The sequence below is a fragment of the Ammospiza nelsoni genome, chromosome 3, assembly GCF_027579445.1.
Source record: "Ammospiza nelsoni isolate bAmmNel1 chromosome 3, bAmmNel1.pri, whole genome shotgun sequence".
In the NCBI taxonomy this organism is placed as follows: Eukaryota; Metazoa; Chordata; class Aves; order Passeriformes; family Passerellidae; genus Ammospiza; species Ammospiza nelsoni.
Window position 1 is genome coordinate 48,677,072 of NC_080635.1, and position 22,368 is coordinate 48,699,439.

General features: G+C 34.3%; 1 protein-coding gene across 8 annotated transcripts in view; it reads right to left on the reverse strand.

Moving 5' to 3' along the window:
* Positions 1 to 22,368, reverse strand: part of STXBP5 (syntaxin binding protein 5) — a 104,055-nt gene that overhangs the window by 32,526 nt on the left and 49,161 nt on the right. For all 8 annotated transcript variants that reach the window (XM_059467241.1, XM_059467239.1, XM_059467236.1 and 5 more), the window contains exons 8-18: positions 18,573 to 18,696; positions 17,446 to 17,524; positions 11,522 to 11,676; positions 10,423 to 10,495; positions 10,152 to 10,299; positions 9,852 to 9,919; positions 8,727 to 8,767; positions 7,639 to 7,859; positions 5,966 to 6,144; positions 4,076 to 4,201; positions 3,441 to 3,592 (exon numbers count right to left, since the gene is read on the reverse strand). In XM_059467241.1, coding sequence (XP_059323224.1) covers positions 3,441 to 3,592; positions 4,076 to 4,201; positions 5,966 to 6,144; positions 7,639 to 7,859; positions 8,727 to 8,767; positions 9,852 to 9,919; positions 10,152 to 10,299; positions 10,423 to 10,495; positions 11,522 to 11,676; positions 17,446 to 17,524; positions 18,573 to 18,696 — 1,366 coding nt within the window. The remainder of the gene's footprint in view (positions 1 to 3,440; positions 3,593 to 4,075; positions 4,202 to 5,965; positions 6,145 to 7,638; positions 7,860 to 8,726; positions 8,768 to 9,851; positions 9,920 to 10,151; positions 10,300 to 10,422; positions 10,496 to 11,521; positions 11,677 to 17,445; positions 17,525 to 18,572; positions 18,697 to 22,368) is intronic.

A 22,368-nucleotide genomic window follows, 5' to 3' on the forward strand; every position in this document is an offset into this window, starting at 1 on the left:
TTTTTAATTGTTTGATTAAGGACATACCATTTACTAAATCTTAAGTATGCTGGCAGATACTGATAATCTATTGAATTGACATTTTATGCTGAAACATACAAAATATCTGGGTTTTTATGAGGAAGGATCAATCCTTCCTGCATTTTCTGGGCTTGGTTGAATGTACAATAGCAATATCCTGCTCTGTTGCAGGCTGTCTGAATGCATATGTAAACTAGTATTTTTTTTTTTTCCTTAAATACACTGGTGTTGTCTCAAAGAATAGGAATTTTCTAAACCAACGATATTAGATAGAAAAATACCTTTTCTAGGAAGATTTAAATATCAAGTACTAGTAGTCCCTGAAGATTATTAGTTGTATAGCCATTGAAAATATCTTATTCATAGATAAAAATAATTTTGAAGTATTAAAGTAGAAATGTTTCCAAGATAGAGATTCAATGAAGGCACATCTTTCAAAGCAAAAAACAAGGAAGCATAAGCTCCTTGCATTTTTGAAAGCACTAAATGCAAATAATGAATGTCCAAGAAAGGGAGAATGCAAAATCTGACTATCTCATATAGTTCCAATCCTATAAATAAATCAGAGGGTAGTACTTAGATGTAACAGACTCATTATTTGTGGAAAATTGTTGAAGCAATAATTGAAGTCTGGGCAACACATACACTGAAAGAACTACAAATAATGAAAAATGTTAAATGATAACTAAAGAAATTATTTTCGGTTTTTAAACCACTGTAGCTCCGGTTAACTGAGATACTTTCAGAATGGTAAAAAGAAAGAGAATTACATGGTTATGAAATTAACTCTCAGGTACAAAACTTGTTTACACTTATTCCTAAATAAAATAGTCCAAGTAAATACAGCTTTACAATATTTACTAGCTTTGGGATTTCTACCCATCTTGTTCTTTTTTTCAAAACAATAATCAATCAGTGCCAGATTCTGGTTTTCAGTTCTGTATCATCTTAAGGTGGACGCATTTCTTTTATGCCCAGCTCCCTTTCTGCCATGGCAGTAGAAGAGGAAAGACTATAGAGAAAGCAGTATTTGGCAATTGAGACTATCCTCTGAGATGTATTTATTTTTTCTTGTTGGGAGAAAAGAAATGGCAGAACTAAGACTTGGACCATAATTTCAAGTTTGTTTTGCAGTTCTGTTTGTTTGTTGTTTTACTTTTTTAACTCCATTTTTACAGTAGCTTAATCTGCTCTACTTCATTAAAAAAAGGGCTGAGACTACCTACCTCTGCCTGGGGGCTGGAGAAAACTGACATCCTAAGAAAAGGCACAATTCTATGCTTTTAAAAAATAAGATTTACATTCTCCAGATCCTTGGATGCTGTGAATGATGTCATAAGTCAGACTCTCTTGGGTAATTCATGGTTCTGATGGCTTCCCTTCCTCACACAGATACCTGAACTTCAAAACTGCTTGGAAACTGAACAGGGCTGTTCACAAACACCTCTTAATCCCTATAAACAACATTTTTGTAGAAGTAACTTTTCACTTTTAGAAGAAGAATCTCTCTGTAATCACAATGTTGATTCTTATCATTGCTACTAATACTCTAACTCTAGACTTCTGAAGCTTTTTCTGCCAGAAAGGGAACCCAGCAAGGAAAGTTTCTAGTAAAATAACACTAAATTTTTGAGTAAGATCTTAGCTCTATAAACATCAGCAAACTCTGAGATAGGATCTCCTTTTGATTTTGAGATTTATTTGTTTAAAAACCCAAAACACAGAGACTATTATGGTTGCTTTATTCCTTTAAATTTCTTAAAGATAACACGAACGACAAATACAATGGATGCAGGATGGATTGCAATCAGTTTCGATAAGTAAAACAATTACTTAAAAAGAACTAAAGAAAATAATTATGGTGAGTGAACCAAACAAAAAAAAAAGGTCAAGTTCAGATGTTCAAAAAATATTTGAATGCCATGAGATGACTTACTTATATAAGAGGTGCGAAGCTTTTTCACAGACTCTGAATATAAGTTAGAAAGGCCGCACATGCAAGAAGCCACAGTCAGCATACCTTCATGAAGCAATGAGAAAAGGAAAGACCAAGACACTAACAGTACATTTGAGACAGAAAAGCCAGCTAAGTAACTTGTACAACCAGGTTATTAAAATGCCATTGCCATGCAGATTGTTAGTATCAGAAGTTAAGATGCAAAAAATATGACTTCATATAACAGCTATATCAATGAGCAAAAAGGGCTTTCATCATGAACATCTTAGAGACACAGTTGAAACACAGAGTTATGTGAATCCAATGTATTGGATCAAAATAACGACAGTTAGGAAAACAAAAGCAATGAAGTTTAAAGCTCCAAAAGGCAGTTTATAATCTATATGCATGAGGCAGAATTTAAGCCCTTTACTCCCAGGACAAATTAACACAGTGAAACAGTAAAGCTATTTCTTTCTCTCACAGTTTGTATCACACAAGACAATATTTTATCTGACAGGACACCGACTGTGTATGCTCTGCTCTGTATGAATGATTTTTACATCCAATTGCTCAGTTAAAATAAGCTGACTGGTGTTAACTAGATCTTTTTCAAACCATTCATTTACTAAATACCTCCTAGAACATCAATTTGAATAAAATATTACCTGAAGAACTTACAAGGACTTTACTCTGGATCTCTTAGAGAAATTAACAGTCAATCATGAGAAAGGGTTTTTTTTGAACAGCTTATTATTATGTCTTGTGTTTTCTGAAATAACTTAGGAGTACCCATGACACATCAGGGAGAAGAAAATTTTAAAATACTAAATTTTCCTTCTGGTTACAAAAAGCTTTGCATTTTGATTGAAAAGTCACTTTCCATTTTAGCTGAAAAGGAACATTCTTCAGCATATTTTAAAATCAAAATCCTTTTTTTCTATTTCAAAGAGATTTATTTTATCAATCTGTGTGTAGAAGTTTATTTTGTTCATTTCAATCAAAGGTTTCCTCAAGCATAACATATATGTATTAACAACATAACATGATTTAGCTCATCAGGGACATTTGTAGTCAAATTTTAAAATAGGTGCAAAAAGATCCCAGCAAACACTCAGGCTATCTGCAAACATTAATGGATTTATACAAACATGTAATATGGGTACTATCTTTATCAGAAACGTCAGGATACTTCCTAATGCTGAGTAAATTCTTGTAAACTGCATAAATCCATTGTAAATTTATATTTTTTCTTAAAATACACATTACCCTGAAAAATAAGTGATGGTGTGAAGCATCAGTAAATTTCACTAAGCAACAATTTTTAAGGAAAGATGAATTAAGAAAGCTGCAATAGTGACATTAGCAACAGATCAAGAAAGAAAACCACAGCGAAGAAAGTGTGCATTTTTTAATACAAACAAAGACTAGATGACCAACTGTGCCTTTCTTCTGAGCTTAAAATAAGTTTTGGGTTACCCACCTCCAGATGGTTGCCGGGTTTTTCGGGGAGATCGTGGCTCCCTGCGGTAGGGATCATTGGAGCCATACAGTTCAATAGTGCCTAGATTCAAGAGCACTGTCTTCTGGAGGTAATCAACCATGGCAATACCATTACAGTTTCCAAAAACTACTCTGGAAAAAGAGAAGTTAAAGGAAATACAATGCTAATTAAATGTTGGTAATGTTTCACACAGATATTTTTTGCAGTTCAGCATTTAACACTTCCTAATTTTTAGGAATTATCCTAGATTGCACTTATTTATAAATTTTTATTGTAGAGTGCAGTATTGATTAATTGTTCTCCTGTAAAAACATGGTGCCAGGTAGAACAGATCACTGTCAGTGTCCTTGCCAACCCATCTGACACAGAGCCCTAAGTGACACTTCCTCTTGGCCGCACAGTGCCAGGTGAGGAAGAATGATGCTGATTTGCCTCTGCTGTTAGCATCATCAGTATCTGCCATCACCCAAAAGGAATTCTCTCAGAAGCACAATAAATTGATTACCTGTATGTTGCTGTGCAGCTCATGTGAACACACACAGAGACTCAATTTTAATGGATAGTTTCGAACCACTGTGATGGAATAATGAAAGAATTGTGTAGAATATACTTACAGGCCATATGCAGAGTTGATGGCTAAGCTGGTTATCTGTTGAGGAGGTTCACCACTCACCCACACCAGCTGGATAACAAGCTCAATTTGGTAGCCTGGAGACTGCTTGAGAGGAGAATTTTTGACTCTGCAAAGTAAACAAAACATGGTGTCTCCAGTGTCTCAAGTTTTTCCTTATGGGATCAGAGTTCATTAAATTCTACATCATGCTGGACTTTAAAATCTTGGAAAATGGTAAAAACTATTATCAAAAGCAAACAAAAGCAACCAGAAGAAAAAGCCACAGTGAAACTAGGAATTCACTTATTTTGATTCACTACCTGATTGAAAATTAATTGAACAATGATCACATATTTTTAATTTTTTTCAACCTCAGAACAAGGTGTAATAGTGCTATTATGCTGTATTTCCTTTAATAGATAAAGGTACTCAGTCAGTGTCTAAAAAAGAAGGTGTTACACATTTTTTCAGACCTTCCAAAAGAACTCTGATTTAGAGAACAGAAGGGGGTGAGAGGTGTATGTGGAATAAGCACAAAGAAAGGGAAACAGAAGCACAATGTATTGAGATAAATGCAAATAAAAAGCTGACTATATGGCAAAACCAAAATGAAAACAAGGAAATTATTGTAATGGTACACCAATTGTATGCAATGCACCTGGGACTGGGGGAATTGAAACTCCTGTAAAGATTTTGTTTGCATGCTGATAAATTTACACAGAAAAGATTAGATCTTGCATTTTTTTACACTAAGAAAATTGTGTAGAACAAGCTCTTGTCTCCTCAATTCCACTATTTTACCCATTTATTCTCACTAATGGATATTTGAAATTGATATTTGAAAAATTATTTGAAAATATTTTACATAAGTTTAGAATTTTCCAATTTTTCTACTTAGGTGAGTTTCCTTCAGAAATACACCTCTCCAACTCAGTACAATCAATACAATTTGAAAACTCTTATCCAAATAAAGCAACTCTATCAGAATTGTTTTCTGGATGGATACACTCAAAAAAATTAAAATCCAAGTTGGAATCTTAAACTTCAGAAAACAAAGTATATACTTAACTTTATATCTCTAGATATACATTAGATATTTCTTACATTCTGTTAGAAAAAGTCATGGCTCATAAGTCACAAAAGGCACTCTTGTAGGAGAGTAAAAAAAGACTTTTTAAAATCTATTTTCTCTAAATGGGTAAAAGCTCACACAAAGAAGCTTGCAGAAAAAGCTCACAATTTAAAAAGATCAAAAAACTTGTCAAAGACTTACAGTGAGAGCACTATTAGGCATCATGCAAAGTGAAGGTCCATGAAAAAGGGACATTTAATTAATTCTGTTTCCAATACACAAAGTTGTTCCGTTGCAAGACTTTCAAAAAATAAATATATTTATAAGCCTAAAGAGTTAGCACTCAGCAAGCTATCTGTAAGAATTTTCACTTCTGATTTGCTTCTAAAGCTTAAGGCTCTGCAAAACTTATAGAAGAAACATATTCAGACATACTTGGTCTAAAATTAAGGAGAGCCACAAAACATCAGCTTTCCCATTCATTTCAAGGACAATAATCAGTCCAAGTGACTGAACTGCTGCTATTAAAAATTGCTCTAAGGCACCATCATCTATAGTTATACTAACATCTATGCCAAATTTTCCTAAAATCAGGTAAACCAAAAGATATGAACCTTTTTTTAAAAGTCAGCTTAAAAAGTAAAAAAAAAAAAAAAAAAAAAGGAGATTGCAATATTTATTTCTTAAAGCAGAGCTCAAATTACAGACACTTGGAAAACTCTGCTTTACAAAATAAAATATTTTCAGCAGCAGTGACATACTCTGACATATTCTTGCAATGTTTCAGACTCACTTGAAAGTGTAACAGAATAAACTTACTTCAAACATGGGACATTATCACGAAGTCCATCAGATGAACTGCTACTAGTAGATGGATGAGACTGGGGAACAATGGATTGGGGATTGGAGCCTGTGCCTGGAGTTGGTACAGGTGGCACCTGCTCACCGTCTGGAGTTTCAACATCATTTATCTCATATAGGAGACGTACTTCCAGCATCTGTTAATTAAAGGAAAGAAAAGTATCTGTAAAGTACTGCCTTTCAAAACACTGAGTATGAAATAAATGAAGTGCAACTGAAGGTAGTAGTGATAAAAGTGACATCCAGAACTTTTCCATCTTTTGAAAGATAACCACCCAATAGAAAGTGTAACAAAGACACATGTAGCATTCAGAAATGCAGAGTCATACTAATACAGACTGAATATCTGAAGATTGCTAGAACTTGAATGTCTGATGTATTTCCCAGTTTTTAAAAGTTTCCTTCTTAATAGCGAAATAAATTAAATACTGGACCTATTTAATTATCATTCTGCTGACTACATATTTAGTTATGAAGATGACTTGGTTTATGTACTTCAGGAATGGTAAAACAGAGCTAAAGCCACACAGACTGCTAAATTTTTACTGATGTAATACTGTACACATGGTGACTTAGTTCAGTGTTTGATGTGTTGAACTGGATCATACATTTTAAAGAACTGTAAATTCATCATGACTTTAGATTTCCTTCTCCAGCATCTGTAACAACATCAGAATTAACTGCAGTGCAGTGTAAAGGAAGCTTTCAACTATTTTATAATCTGCAAAATAGAACTTAACTCATAGACTATAGAACTGTATAGTATTTTTTAAAATGTTGAAGAGTACTCTAGATTAACTCAATTTAGGCTGATTCATAAAAACTTAGAAAAAAACCTGTTCCCTAAGAAGGAAATGTACTTGTACATAAAAACACACAAAAAAAGCCCCACACCTCAGGTCCTAAACTACAGCTTACACGTGAGCAGAATAGCAGGGGGAGGATGTGTGTGTTGGAGAAAGGAGGTGAGAGAAAAAACCCCAACTACATTGCAATTAACACTTAGAACAGGCAACACTTTATAATTAAATGTTAAGTTTTTGTTCTTACATTCAAATACATAAATTTGCATGTGTGTGCTTCTGATTTAACAAGAAACTTCTCAACTCTTGTTATAGAATCATTGTATCTTATACAGAATAAAACAGTGACACAGCAAAGTTCTTAACAGATTTCAGGGCATGTTTGGCACATTTTTATTCTTCTAGCTCTGCGTACTGCAGAAGTTTTGATAGGACAGATGGTAATTACGAAGATTCAAGGGTCAACTCCCTAAAATCTTCAAAATTCCTCAACTCCATAGCTCATTCACTTCTGTTATCATTATACCTTTGATACAGACAAGCTTTGATCCACTATTTGTTTCCATAGAATGACCGAAGAATGATTATTGGCTGAAAAGCCTCAAAATGTCACTGAAAACCATCTCTCTGTGCAATATTTACTTTTGCTGAATTTCATAATTAATTACTTTCTCTCCAAAAACCCACACCTCTGTTTTGAGTCAATTACTTTTGTCCATTTCACTAATGTAACTAAAGACAAAAACAAAAAAAAAAAAAAAAGAATTGCTACAACAGTCTTATTATAGCTAAATTCTACCAAGTTAAAAAATGGTCATAACTCTTTACCGGAATGACTTCTGTCGTCACTTCCTGCTTGCTGAACCTGTAAATAATGACATGTGCAGAAACTCCAGCTATGCACAGCATTCTACTTTCTGGACACCATGAGATGATCTGAATAGCGTATGGATCTTCATCTACTATATCTGTGTTTGGCCTGTCATCTTTATTCCGTGATTTTTCAAATACTTTGGCTGTTTTTAGCTTATAGAGTACTTGCAGCGTTACTAGAACAAAGCAGAAAAGAAAAATCAGTTTTGATCTAAATATATAGCTAATACATTGATACAGCTAATTTTTGAATTGTACCTTCTCAACTGGAATTTTAATTTTGTGTTAGATTTTTTTGCAACTGTCTACATGCTGATTTCAAACTTCACCAGCATATTGTCTAATCAATGGCCCAAATTACTGCTATAAATACTAATCGCAACATTAGGAAAACCTAAATTTCTCCTCTTCCATATTTCACTGGTTCTACCTGAATCACATTTCCCTAGTTCACCTGTAAGAATGTCCTATTAGAAAGATTCTAAAGTTTTTGAATCAGTAAAGAGGATACTTGCAATTTCTCCCTTAACAGGTTTATTTATCTGTTTCAGAAAGAAACTAAGTATCTTTAACAGAATCTCCTTTTGACAGATCTATGCTGAATAGAATTTTTAAGTACACAATCAAGCAGGTTTGGCTTACCCACCCTCCTCTCTTCCCAGGTTCCCCTCCCACTCCAAACCGAAATTAAAGATCTGTAACACTCCAAACAGTCCTCCTCCCAGCTTTTAAACATATACACTGCATCTGCTCCCTCCTACAGCCACACACGCCTTAGCCTTTTGGAAGCTCACCAGTTTTCCACACGTTTTTAAAGACAACTGATGACGATTCCAAGATTGCTTTAAACAGCCTTTAACTACCAAGAGTAAGCTTAGTTCCAACTAGAGCAACTCAAACATCAAACTTTGTGCCATTTCTACTTTGAATTCTTACTGCATTTTTCACTGTGAGCTGTGTAGAATATCAGAAGTAATTGGCCCTTTAACTGAAGAGAAAAAATCTAAAACTGCACAGGAAAAATCTCTACTGAAAACACTTACTTGCTGACGCATCCCAAAATTTAATTGATCCATCAGCATGCCTATGAAATATAAAAAAAAATGAGATGATGAAATGATTAGTTGGAGTGCTCGACCTCTGTGGGAAAGTACACCGTTAACATTCTATTGTTATTAGTCTGTTTAGTGACACTTTATTTTCACAATTTGTTCAAAGCTGATATTTTACCAACATGGGCTCCAATTACTATGGACAGAAGAGACTAGAAAAACATTTGAAAGGAAATTTCCTGATGATCCCACTGTAACATATTCATTTACCATTTTAAATACTGAGGCATACCTTACCATGCACTGTTTTTTGAAAGATGCCCTATATTAGGAGTAACACTTGTAAAGAAGATGCCTAAATATACAGTATCCCACTGTTAATGAGTCACCTAACTTGTTTATTTAGGCTTGAGTTTGAGAATCAGATGACTATATTTTTTCATGACTGTCTCGAAGTCTCTGCAATGTGTAGTACAATGTGACAGTAATCCTGATTAGGGCTAATGAGCTGAAAACCACTTTAGTAGTTCTCTCACTTTTAGTGATACACTGCACAGTTATAAATTAAATTTCACTTATGTTCCTTACAGTAAGGAACTGTCTAGTCCTAGTAAGGAACTGTCCTTACAGTAGTAAGGAACTACAGAAAGATCAGTCTCAAAATGATCAGATTTAAGTATTTGCTATTTTCGATATAAAAAATTGGCTTCTCTTTGAGAACTGAGCTCAATAACTACTTAATGGACCTACCATGCTTTAAAACAGTACTCAGCTATTTTCCAAAAATCAAATACTAAAAGGTAATTTTGATCCAAGGTGCCCTGCAATCACAATAAATAAATGAAATAAACATAAACATAAACATAAACATAATAATAATAATAGTGTTGCCTGTGAAGCACCTGCTATCAATCTCTTATTACCTTCCCTTCCAAGTTCTGCTTTACTTTCTCAGTAACACGTCAAGGAGATTATGCCAAGGAAATGTCTGGTAATCATAGTTTCATGAATCTCACAAACCACTCATACAAAACAATATTTTACAAGAGAAACAAAACATTCCCACTTCTACTTAATGAGCTAAGAAAGTTATTAGTAGACTATGGTATCACTTACCCTGTAATAATGATCTCTGAATAGCTCTGAGTGATCACACCCCAGTTGCCTCCACTGATAGGCCATTCCTGGAAGATTAACAAATACACTGAGGAAGAAAATATCATACAGTGCAAAGTTAAGGCAAATTACTGCAGATCCTCCCCAGACATTAGCCACACATATCCTCCCCTGCTATTAGTCACTGTCAAAGGCTGGCTGAGTCAGGTGTAGCTTTGGTCTTAGTATGGCCACTCCTGTTATTCAGAGCTTCTGGTTGTCAGTATTTTAAAATAGAAACATGTGTAGTTGATGTTGTACCTTCTTGCTGTAACCTTGACGCTTCTGTCGAGCACCAACTGAATAGAGTGCAGGTATGAGATCCACAGGACAGTCAGCAAAATATTCACAACAGGTAACCGGAGACTCGTGTATAGTCAAAGGATAGGGATTCTCAAAGATAGGATACCTTTAAAGAAGAAAGAGGCTAACTGTTAATCTAGGGAAAACTTAAAAAGCTATAAAGTAGAACAGCAGGCTGATCACTGGAGCCAATGATTAAAAATACTTTAAAGATTAAGAAGATTCTTACCCATTTTGTGCAAGGTCAATCAGTACTAAGTCTTTTTCTAGGAGAACAACTACAGCATATGGTTCCTGAAAGTCTGAAAACAACAACAAAAGGTTACCTATTGGTAAATGGAGCCCATGCAAGCACAGCCTCAAGAATGGAATCAATGCTTGCACTCTGGCAGCTGAGATTACGAAGTCACTTAGTTTACTATAGTTTTTGAAGATATTTTATAGATGCAGACTCCTCAATCATCCAAGTTAAGTTTGGAAAACTCATGTTCTTTTATTCAATATTCTCAACAGCTCAAATAACAGAAAAAGGAGCATGCAGAGTAAATTCTATAAGCAGGTTATATGAGTGAAAGAGCCAATTTCTGAGTAACATTCTCCCACCCCTGAACTGCTTTTCCTTATATTCAGTGGAATTTAAATTTTACTTGCTTACAAAATGGCTGAAAAGACAGCTGACTTGACAGTAAAATAAGAAACTTGAAAAAGTTTTCAAAGTTTCAATTGCCCTCTTTCAGCCAGATCTCAAATTCCAAGCTAAACAGTTTAATATACTCTGATGGAAGCTGACAGATAAAACCATTGGAATCATCAGCAATATAATACTATTCATCTGAAATAACTACCTAAACTATGATAAGAAATCCCCGGCTGTAAAAGAGAGATTACAGGTTAGTTTGAAATCCATCTAAATATGGGAATAATAAAGCCACTAAAAGTTTAAAATAATACAAAAATGCTCCTCATGGTTTAGCACTGACTGGAAAGGCCTTATGTGCCCAAATATGCAGAGATGCACACATCTGCTCCAGTAACTACAGCTTAAAGTTGTAATGCTTTTGGTCTGCACATGCTTTTGGGATTAAAAAGAATAAAACATGCTATGAGTAATTGGCTTTTTTCTAGACACAAAATTGGCTTTATAATGAACTATTCTATTCATGTTTTGGCAAATAAAACACATTTCAGACAATAGGAATAACAGATGTTGCTGCTGCAGTCTGATCCCCAGAGATAAAACAGAAAGACAATGGTAAAGAATTGTCTGATGGGATAAAACTCCAACGATAAGAAGTCAAGGCACAGAGAAAAATCTTTACAGAACCTACCATTAGGATATGGAGTTTCACACAGGGTTAGAAAATCAACAATAGAATAATCCATTTCTAGCACAGCAGTACTTTTCCCATGCATGACTGTTAAACAGGGTCTTCTTCCCACAGTGTCATATGACAAGCCTCCTGAGAGAATGATGAAAGGCTCCCTGGAATAAAGCAGAAGCATTGAGGATCAAGTCAGGATAACACACTAAAAGAGACTGGGCAGGTTTTGCAACCTTATGATAAAATTCAATGAAATATCATTAAGCAGAGATGGAGTAAAAATAATGCAAACCTGCTCCCATGAAATATACAGCTTGGGTATGTATTTCAAATCTAACTCTTGTTTAAGTCAAACATCTCCCCCAAACATTTTGTTGACTTAACCAATCTTTATAACTTCTTGGCAAGATGAGATTTTTTTTTAAATTGTACTAATTTAAAGTTGCTTCCTTTCTACTGAGCTGCAGATTCTGATTTGCCAACAGTCCCATTTTTCCATAACATAAAACACCCCAGCAAAATCAGGAAGAAACAGTCCCATTTACTTGCTGTACAGTAATATGACTGTCTTGGAGATGCAACCAACTGCTGGGTAAGCTTTAAAGACATAACATCTGTTAAGTAACTTCACACATTTACTCTAGATGTTTTATCTGTTTTTCCCCCACCACCATGCACAAAATTCAAGAAATGACTTTGTCTTTCTTTATTCTCACTGCAAAATCAGAAAGCCAAGTAGAGAAAAGCGGAGATATTTCTTCTAGTATTGAAAAGAGTTTAGAAGCTTCCCTTGAAACTTTTTTGAAAAGCCTTTGCTGAAACATATGTTTAAATACATCCAAATATTTCCAATATGCACATAATTTACAGTTTACTACTTCATTTATTTAAAAACAAGATGAAGTAAATATGTTAATTTTACCAGGTATTTTCTTATTTCCTGATTGTCAAGAATCACTCATTTTAATACTGCTTATGTTTGAAATAGGACATAATCCTTTTGAGAGAGTAGAGTGACTGTAAGCATGCAGCTTACATAAATGTTACTCATTACTGACTATTGCCTGAAATTTCACATTATATTTCTGAAGGAAAAATAGGCACTTTGCATATCTATCACTTGCCTCTGATCTACTTTCATGCTCACTTTCAGTAGAAGTTCTACCCTTCATTTGCATCTTCCTTGGAAATAGCTAGCATATAAGTATCTGGAGAAAATTTATACAGGAAAAAAACCCTCCCTGATATATTGTAAAAAGAGAGGAAACCTTTTTTTTTAAATCCTTTCCTATAATACTATCTTTTTCACACTGTCTAAATGTGACCTATGACCCAAGATTTGATAGGATCAAGGAGCACTGCTGGCTGAGGAAGAGACCTCAAAGGAACAGCCATAAACCAGACCATGGGTCCATCAAGTTCAATATCCTGCCTCCAACAGCAGCCCAGAGTGTATCTCTAGAAGAGGATTAAGTTTTCTCTGAGTATTCATTTAATCTCAGTTTTTCATATTGAAACTTCACACAATTTTTTATGGTCAGGTCCTTGAAGAAATTTCAAGAAAATTATACACTTGAACTTAGTCTGGTATTTTTCAGGATGTTAGTGAATAGAAAAATACTGGTGAGGTCTCATTGTGTTGGAATGATTTACTGCAGTATTTTTTTGTCCATAGAAATCATTAGGTTTTTGAAACAATAATGCTGCCAGGACAATTTGTAGCAATTATCATATTTGCAGATTCACTGGGATCAACTGACATTAACAAAGTAACAAATTTCAATTTTTAATTTTCATACATCACAGCGACAATTGTATGTCCGCTTCTCCAGGTTTTATTTCTCAAGGTAATCAAACTGCTTTGGGCAGGCTTGCCAGAGACAGTATCCTTTAGATGCAAGGAATGGAAGAGCTAAGAATAGAGCACACTGATCTGTCACACAGAATTTTCACAAATGACTCAAAGATTAAACCTGACTTGAGTCTGCCAGAAAGACCACTAAAAGTTTGTGTATGAATTCTTCATATTTTCATGAAACCATGGATTTACCACAAACTGTGCATTTTCTAATTAAAGTGTTGCCCTTCAGCTGTGATACATATTAAAAGGTTAGTGCACATCAATTAGAAATACATAATTTAAAATAAAAATGTAGAAGAATTGTACTTTGTATAATAGCTTTGTATAATAGATTTAGCTTTGGAAATTACATTTTACCTACCTGAAACAATGGAAGACATTTTAAAAAACTCAGGATTCAGATCTTAGAGAATTGCTTTATAGCATTTTTTAATAGCAATTTATAGCAGCTGCTCATGCAGAGATTCTTTGAAACAGTTCAGCTTCAACAGGTTTGCAAGTAATCCCCTTACATGAATTTCCTCATCAGTGAAATATGTAAAATCCCTTGGAGAATACTATAAGAAATTGACTATAAAAGGGGGCAACAGGTCATTGACAAAATATTCAGAAAACACAGGATGAGGTCTTGCAATGTATGAATACATAGCACAATTGAGAGGTGAGTGGCTCACAACCCAGGAGGATGTTTCTGTTCAATTTTAGAAGTAAACTATCAAATGTGAGCCAGCTTCTGACAATCCAGATGTGTGAGAGAATGGTATACAGAGAAATCAGGCCATTGGTACCATCTGGCTTACTTTTCAAACCCTGACTAAATCTGTGGAGAAGTTAACCCTAGTATGAAGATGGAAAAGACTTCAAGAGTTAGTTTACCTTAATACTTGAAGTCTTGAAGTAGTAGTGAAGATAAAACTATGAATTTATTTTGGGAAGTGTGGTTTTAAACTAATAAGCTGACACAAGAAAATAGCAGTATTCAAAGTAAATGAACAGATTATCAGCTTTTACTTGGTGGGAGGTCCCATCACTAATGTAACTTCGGGATCCCAAGTACACACAAACATTTCACTAGAGATGACTCAGTCAGTCAATGAGAGCTGCATCAGCTACCAAGACAAAATACTTCTGAATTACGTTTTACATGGAGACTTTGGAGCTCTAATGTCTATTAGACACTGGCAATTTTACCATAATGCTAATATGAACCAGAGTATTTTACCATAATGCTAATATCAACCAGAGTAAATACAGGGCTCTGATCTTGCACACGTGGAAAGTGGTGTCAGCAAGGACGGAATCTGGAGGGGGAGGGAACTGCACAAGGAAGCTTGAGAGTGCCTCTAGAAGAAAAAGTACATATAAAAGCAATATGGGAACCAGAAAGCACAAAAGGTAAGCTACCTTTGAAATTCAGTGCTTCTGAAAAGGATGAAGTATTTTAGATGAAGAGTGGCTGCAGTACAGTGACATTACGCTCTGAGATTGCCAAATGATGTCACTTTGCACAAGGAATATACGAAGAATGTACTTTTTTCACCCCTTATTCATAATAGTAACCTTTCTCCCAGAAATAAAGCTACAGACATACTCTTGTTGTAGCGTAAGTTACTTTGGCTCTGGACACCTCACTTTTTGCACTATTTGCAAAAACCTAAAAACCAAACCGGCCAAACAAAAAGCAACAAAAAACTCCACAAAGTTAGCAAGTAAATAGGTAGCCAATAAAGCCCAGGAAAAGCCTCATGTCCTTCTTTTGTCCTGACCCCAGTTTTACAATATGAAAAACGAAATGCAGGAAAAAAAAAGTGAGGAGGAATTAAAAAGAGCTGCAACAGTAAAAAGAATAGTGCCTGTAGCCCTTAATATGGGGTACTCAAAGATTATGGTCCTTCCTTTTGCATGGTTCTGAACCACTTTTCCCAAAACCAGCTTACTAGAATTAGAAGCAGTAAAAAACCCACTTCAGAGCATATCAATGAAATGTTTTCCACTGGAGGAAATACTGAAACAGACATAGATCTTTGAGCACTCTGAATAGGCAAGGGAGAAACAAAAAAGGGTTGATAGAAAGATGTTCAAAATAGAGCATGGAAATAGTTAACATTTTTTCCTAATAAAGATTTTAAATATAACTTAAATAAGTAATAAATAGTATCTCTTAAATGTAAGCTTTTTTGCTTTTTTCTGATTCCTTCTGGGTTTTTTTATAATTTGTTTTTTAAGAACAGCTATCATGAACTGCCATAGAAAAAAGTTTATTTGATATATTTCTTACATTGTTTCAGTAGCCTGAAAAATTTTGTCCTGTCCAGAAACGATTCTCCTCTGTGCTACAGAAATTAAACCATTAATAAGAAATGACAGCACTTTAGATAAAAGTTAAAATCTTGCTCATATTAAACAATTCCAAATGATAAATAGAAAAACCTATCAAAAATTCAAGTATTAAAAGGTAGTTCTGTCTTGCCTTAAAATTCTTGTAAGATTACAAGAGAAACTGAAAATTGAGTACAAACTGAAGTACACATAGCAGTAAATGAAAGCAGATTTCCAGTGCACTGCTTCTCTACAACAGTGCAGACCAGTGCAGTTTTGCTTGTTGCATTTTTTTTCCCCCCCTCTCTTACTTAAAGTTAAGGAAGGGTTATCAATAATTCTAGATTTAATAGTATACTGAAGATAGAAAACAATTGTACAAAATTGTAGATTTAACAGTACACTGAAGATAAAAAAAAAAAAAAAGAAAGATAGATTAGAGAGAAGAGTAAATTGAAATGTATCAAATATCAAAACATTCAGTTTGGATAAACACCAGAAAGTGAAAGGCGCAACAGAAAAAAAAGCCAAACCAGGAAAAAGTAGCTTCCCCAAACTATCAAGATTTATTAGAAATTATACTAGAATAAACTCCTCTTTATACTATGTGAAAAATCAGGTAGTTTTCACATTGTAATACTATGTCACAGAACAAGCTCCAAAGTAATTGTATCTTTCAGAATGACTATTCAGAATAAAAGAAGGCTTTTGATTGCAGAAATTGTAACTTGTTGAAGCTGAGATTTTTTTATTATCTCTCTTTAAATCAGATTTTGATATTTCAGTTGAGAATGGATTTTGCAGACAGATGTAGACTTTTGCAAGTAAAATACACTTTCTAGATGATGACAGATTTTTATAAAATTGGGAGCCAGCGACCGTTTTAAGTTTCTATTTATCTCATTTTTAGCAGAAAATAATAACGCCTTAAGCCGGTGATATTATGAGTATATAAACACAATACTGCACTGTATCATTTAATAAACCATCTTCTACAGATTTGAATGCCTGAAAAGCAAATAAAAATGGTACACAAACCCCCCAAATACAAAAGAAAGCAAACAAAAAAAAAATCAGCTTTTGCAAATAGCTGAACAGATTTCCATGAATATTTTATCTTAATATTGCACTTTTTACTCAAACATTTTGGAAACACAAATAAAAGAAATTCCACACAGTTCAGGAAATCCATCCACCCTAGCTGCAGTCTGGGTAACAAAACATGCTACTTTATAGATCCTATAATTGCATCTGAGCCTCTTGTTGCAATTACTGCTTTGTTACATTCTCAATATGCATAATTGGGCATATTTCATGGCATAGAAAAACTACATGTACTAGAAAAACTCCTGTTAATAACATTTTAGGGGGAGGAACATGTATTCAAAATTAAGAATATTCAATTTGGGATACTATTTGTCAAAGTTCAATTTATCATGTCTGTATTTTGGTGTCTTCTTTGCTTCATCAGCCTTTTTTTCTTCAGAACTCTCAAAAAACTGAGCAAAAACGCATACAAGTTTTAGTAGCATGAACGAAGAGTGTAGATAATGAATTAGCAGCATCGTTAGTTTGTATACAGTAATTCATTCACAAAAATTTCTGTATTTTATTCATCAATATCTGATTTATTAAAGCTAAAACAAAGCTGTACCATCAGAATATGCACCCCAACAACAGGGAAACAAAGTCCATTCCCAGAGTGTTGTACTGTTACATATGCTCATTTTGCATACAAAACAATTCTTACCCAGCTCTAGTTGTTTTATATTCCACCTTAAGGATAGGTTTGCAGGGTTCTGGCTTCTTTCCATCCTTCAGCTGCTTTCCTAAAGTAAATTATTTTCCTGTGTTAATCTTGCAGTTCCATAACATTATGGCAAGAAATGAAATTCACTGTGCAGCTTGAGAAGTATAAAATTCACACAACATATATTCAACAACTTTGACAGTAATAGAGTATGCCTTGGAATAATATAATTAAACATTTCTTAAAGCTCTCAGCACACCAACTTTGAAGGTTTAGGAAAAAGAGCAACTCTAAACCTGATTGCTGTAGAAAATTTGTTTTCAAACATATAATCCTCCCCTAAAGTGCTGTTTTAAGTAGCACTAGGAGATTTAAAATTTATGTTGTGCCTACCCTTTTGCAATTAAAATTGGTCAGCTTACAAGTAAAGTGAGGTTTACCCTAAGTATTGTCCTTAAGGGCTAAGACTTCAATTGAGCATGAAAAGCCCATTCTCTCATAATTATCCTTACTGATACATCCACACTTGAAAATCTTAAGTAAATAAGTTGCAAAGACATGAAATAGAGACATGCACATCATGTAAGCCTGGCATTTGTGTACAACTTACTAGAAGAGCAGCAGTATACTTCACAGAAGAACAACATGGAATGATAATTTCCTAGATTAACATTAATGCAAGACCTCTCAGAAGTGGGAACATCGTACCAGATGCTATTCTTGTTCTGTTACAAACCCTCCCAAAAATTTGTGTGGTAATCTACACATTTATACATAAAACAGGTACTTGCTTATATGTATTTTAAACAATCTATGGGATTCTGATATAACAAAAAGCAAGTCCTGCAAAATATGCATTCGTTAACTCTGAGATCAGTGTCATTGTCTAAAAGACAAGCTTTAAGTTTACAGAATTAGAGAAAGCTGAACAGATTTGGGTTCTTATTTCATAAAGATTTTTCTTTTTCAAGTGAAATCTATGAGAAACGGGCATGACTGAGAAAGATTTTTACTGCATTGCAAGTACACTTTTAATACTTGTTTTTTGCAAAACACAGTTCTATTAAAAACAAGTTCTCTGTGTTTTAAGAGCTGTCAAGTGCATTGGGTATTCATTTTCACCTTACCATGTGGAGTGATTGTCTGGAATGGTTTGGTAGGAGATTTTACATTCCATATGGTCAAGGTACCATCTGAGTGACTACAAATGAATTGTTTGCCTTCATGATGCCAAGCCACAGAGTGGATAGCCTATGCAAGAGAAAGCAGAACAACATCAGCTGTGTATCTTATTATCATTTTATTCTTATACCTTCCTCAATGACATTAAACAGAAAATGCCAATTAGAAAAATTACTAATTAAATAATACCTATCCTATTATGTCTTAATTTAACCACATCAAGTTTTCCAAGCTTTTTTTTTTACATGAGTGGTACTTTCAGACACACTTTACCCATCAAAAATACTGTCTTCTCTGTTTAGGGGGAACCTACCCTCCTCAGCAGAGTACTGAAGCACTCTCCCATGAAGGGTAACATGAAAACAATAACTGCAAGCACTTATTTAAGCTTTGCTAACCAAAATTTTCAGTATTGGGAAAAACATATTGTCCAGACAAAAAATATGGGATGAGATTATTAAGTTCAAGTACTACATATTGTTTTGAGATGTTTATGTGAATGTGCACAAGAGGCAAGCATTAGGTCAAAACTTCCATAAAACACAAATTGAAGCAACAAGATTTTTTTGAAATTATGATGATGAAAGCAAAGTATTAGCCTGGTCACTCTAATATTGCAATGGCAGCTTTGAGGTGCAGCAAAGCACAAGAATCTACTAGTAAATCTTTCCATAAATACAAAATCATCTCTAGATTCCTAAAATTAGGAATGGAATAATTACACCATGCCACATAAAAGCTACAGAAAAATCAGCTAAATAAATGAAATCTAGTTGCTGCCTTCAGGCAAGAGGAAAGTAAACAATGATGCAAAGAATACAAATAAGGCAAAAATATTGACTAGCAAGAAAGGATTGGTGCCATTTCTGCTTCCAGCACTTCTGTTAGTATATGGAAACATGATGGAACCATTAACTGATATTCAAAGGAATTTTAGTTATAGCATGAAAGTATCAGTACATAATGAAACCTTAAAGCATTTCTCTACTATCCAGAAGGTGCAAAAGGAACTGTTAACTGCAAGACATATGGAACTTTGGTATTACTGAAAAGCTAAATTTTATAATGAAGACATTACTAAGCTAGAAAAGCAGGTGCTGAATGAGTGAAAACTGATGGACTTTACCCTCAGTGGGTACCTTCAGTAGTGATTCTGTCTGTAAGAAGGGCTTACACTCACTCCAGCTCTGCAGGGGCCTTGGGATTATTTCCTCTGTGAGGAAACCTGGGTGTGTGAGCAGTAGAGAAATGTGACCAGCAATGACAACCTAAGCAGTAATCACTGGGTGAAGAGCACATCTCAGGACAGATCCAAGTGAGCTTTGCTCAACCTGATTATACACAAATCAGGTCTTCATATTTCATGAAGTTATACAGAGAGACAAGACAGGTTCCAGCAAACTGAATGGGAGAATCCAGAGCTTAAATGATAGAGGAAAATGGCTATGCTACATGAGTCTAGAGTCTCCAAAAAAGATTTCCCCAATATAAACTAATATAACATCTGGACATATGTAAACTACATATTAAGTTTAGCATTTCTTTGTGAAATTTAATATTGCTCCCTATGTATTGTGGAATCACTATAGATTTTTTTAAGACAGATTTTGTGTACCAGTATGACATTTACACATGTAGCTCAGAAACAAACCTACTTGCCTCACATGATGTGTCCTACTATCAAAGTGAAATTCTCTTGCTCATTCTGCCTGTCAAATAAATTTTTATATAGCAAAAACTGGTATTATAAAAGAAATCTTGCATAAATATTGAGTTTTTATTTACCAACATCATACCAAATAAAGCAAAGGGTCAACAATTTTGAGCGTGCAGACAGTAAAGAGAAGGTTGCATTTAAAAAAGCTCATCACTGACAAAACAAATGTCTACAGCAGACTTGGCAATACAATATAGTCAGTACATTTTACATTATCTTCCATATGAAGTCTAACCTTGACAACAGTAGGCAGCCCATAGTGTAAATGAAACAGTTTGATTCACATTTATGTAGAAATAGGTCTTAAGAACTATTTCTACAGTAAAAGAGCAAGTTTCACAAAAGGAAGCAAGAAAAATCTGAGAAATGATCACTTCTTTCCTTTCTTGAAAGAGATGCCAGGAGAAGGGAAATGCAACAACTTGTTACTCTTGAAACAGCATTAATGCTTAAGAAGATAAAAAGATCTGAGCACAAAGGAGAAGAATGACTGCTCTCACTTTCTGCAAGGAACATGGAGGTTAAAAAAAACGAACCTCTGAAAGAGAACAACGAGCCTTTTGGCTTTATGGCTATTTACTGCCTAGTTTTAGTCTCTTTAGTTTAAGAGTCACTTGTTATATTTAGTAATGCAGCTAAATATTTTTTAAAATGTAACTGAAAAATATGCTTTATGTTTTTTTAAATAATCCAACTAACAACTCTGTGGGCTGATAACTTTTGCATAGAGCAATATCCTTTGCAATCACACAATTCACAAATTCTTGTAAGCCTAAAAAATAAAACCCAACTTCATAAGTAGCTCCAGCACTATCTCAAGGTACACAACAAGCTGGCCTAGTGACAAGAAAGTTATAATGAAAAGAGTGCAATAACCTTAAGTAGTACGAGTTAGCTGATAGCACTAGCAAGAATCTCAATCACCAAAACAAAACTGATATCTGAAAAATCATCTCTATACACAAGAGCAAAGAAGTTTTAACATTTTCCAGAGTTAATATTAGTGCTGGAATCTGGAGGAATGCATAAAATAGAAAAATGGAGCAGAATCCACTGTGTCTGCAAAACAAATCTTCTAAGACACTAAAGAGCCACTAGGAGTAGTATATTTTTTTTCTAATATTTTACACAAAACTTACTGATGCAGAATAAAACATTATGTTTTAATCTTAATTCTCACTATGATTAAAACTTCCTGTTTTCTTTTTGGTACCATAATGCAGCAGGAAGCTTATATCAGCTGGTGCAGATTTAACTGTGTCACAAATAATTTCTGGTCACATGGGACCAGAAAGTAACCCCTTATAACAAGATCATACTCAAGTATCACAGATGATTGTTGTTATATTTAAGGCATTTGTATCTATTATTGGAGTTGTCTGCACAGGTAAACTAAGTCCTGACCTAACTTTCATTCTGAGTCCTTCCATCTACGAACATGAACCAAATTCAGGGAACCTTTACAGAAACTCAAACAGAAAGAACTCCAAGAAAAAGGTAACCAACTTTGTCTAGATAAAACTTTATATTTAATTAATTACCACTGTAAGTTTCCTATTAGAAATATTCCTACTATCCCCTTCATTTACTTCAAATTTAAGGTACCTGTTCTGAACTCTAGGGAAGTTTGTTTCAAAACTTCTGAGACAGTTATGTATTTTCTGGGGAAGTGGGGAATTGAATCTTGCTTTTTTGACTAACAACACAATTGACTTTGCTGTCCTACATATGCCTAAACTTTATTAGAAATTGTAGAATCTATGCCTGAGTTTTATGTAGAGACAGGCTGTACTCAAACACAAAATCAATTCACCATCTGTTCCAGAAAGATGATCCCATGTGGAAAAATTACTGCCATGCTGCCTGCAAAGAAGGTGAGTATACCTGATTTTAAGACAGAAACATTTTTGCAGCTACTGCAGCAGTTAACTAAGGGAGACTTAGCAATCACAAATAAACCAAGAAAAGTCTGAGGAACAAAATTAAAAGCATTTATATGCAAGACTCCTACAGAAATACCTTAA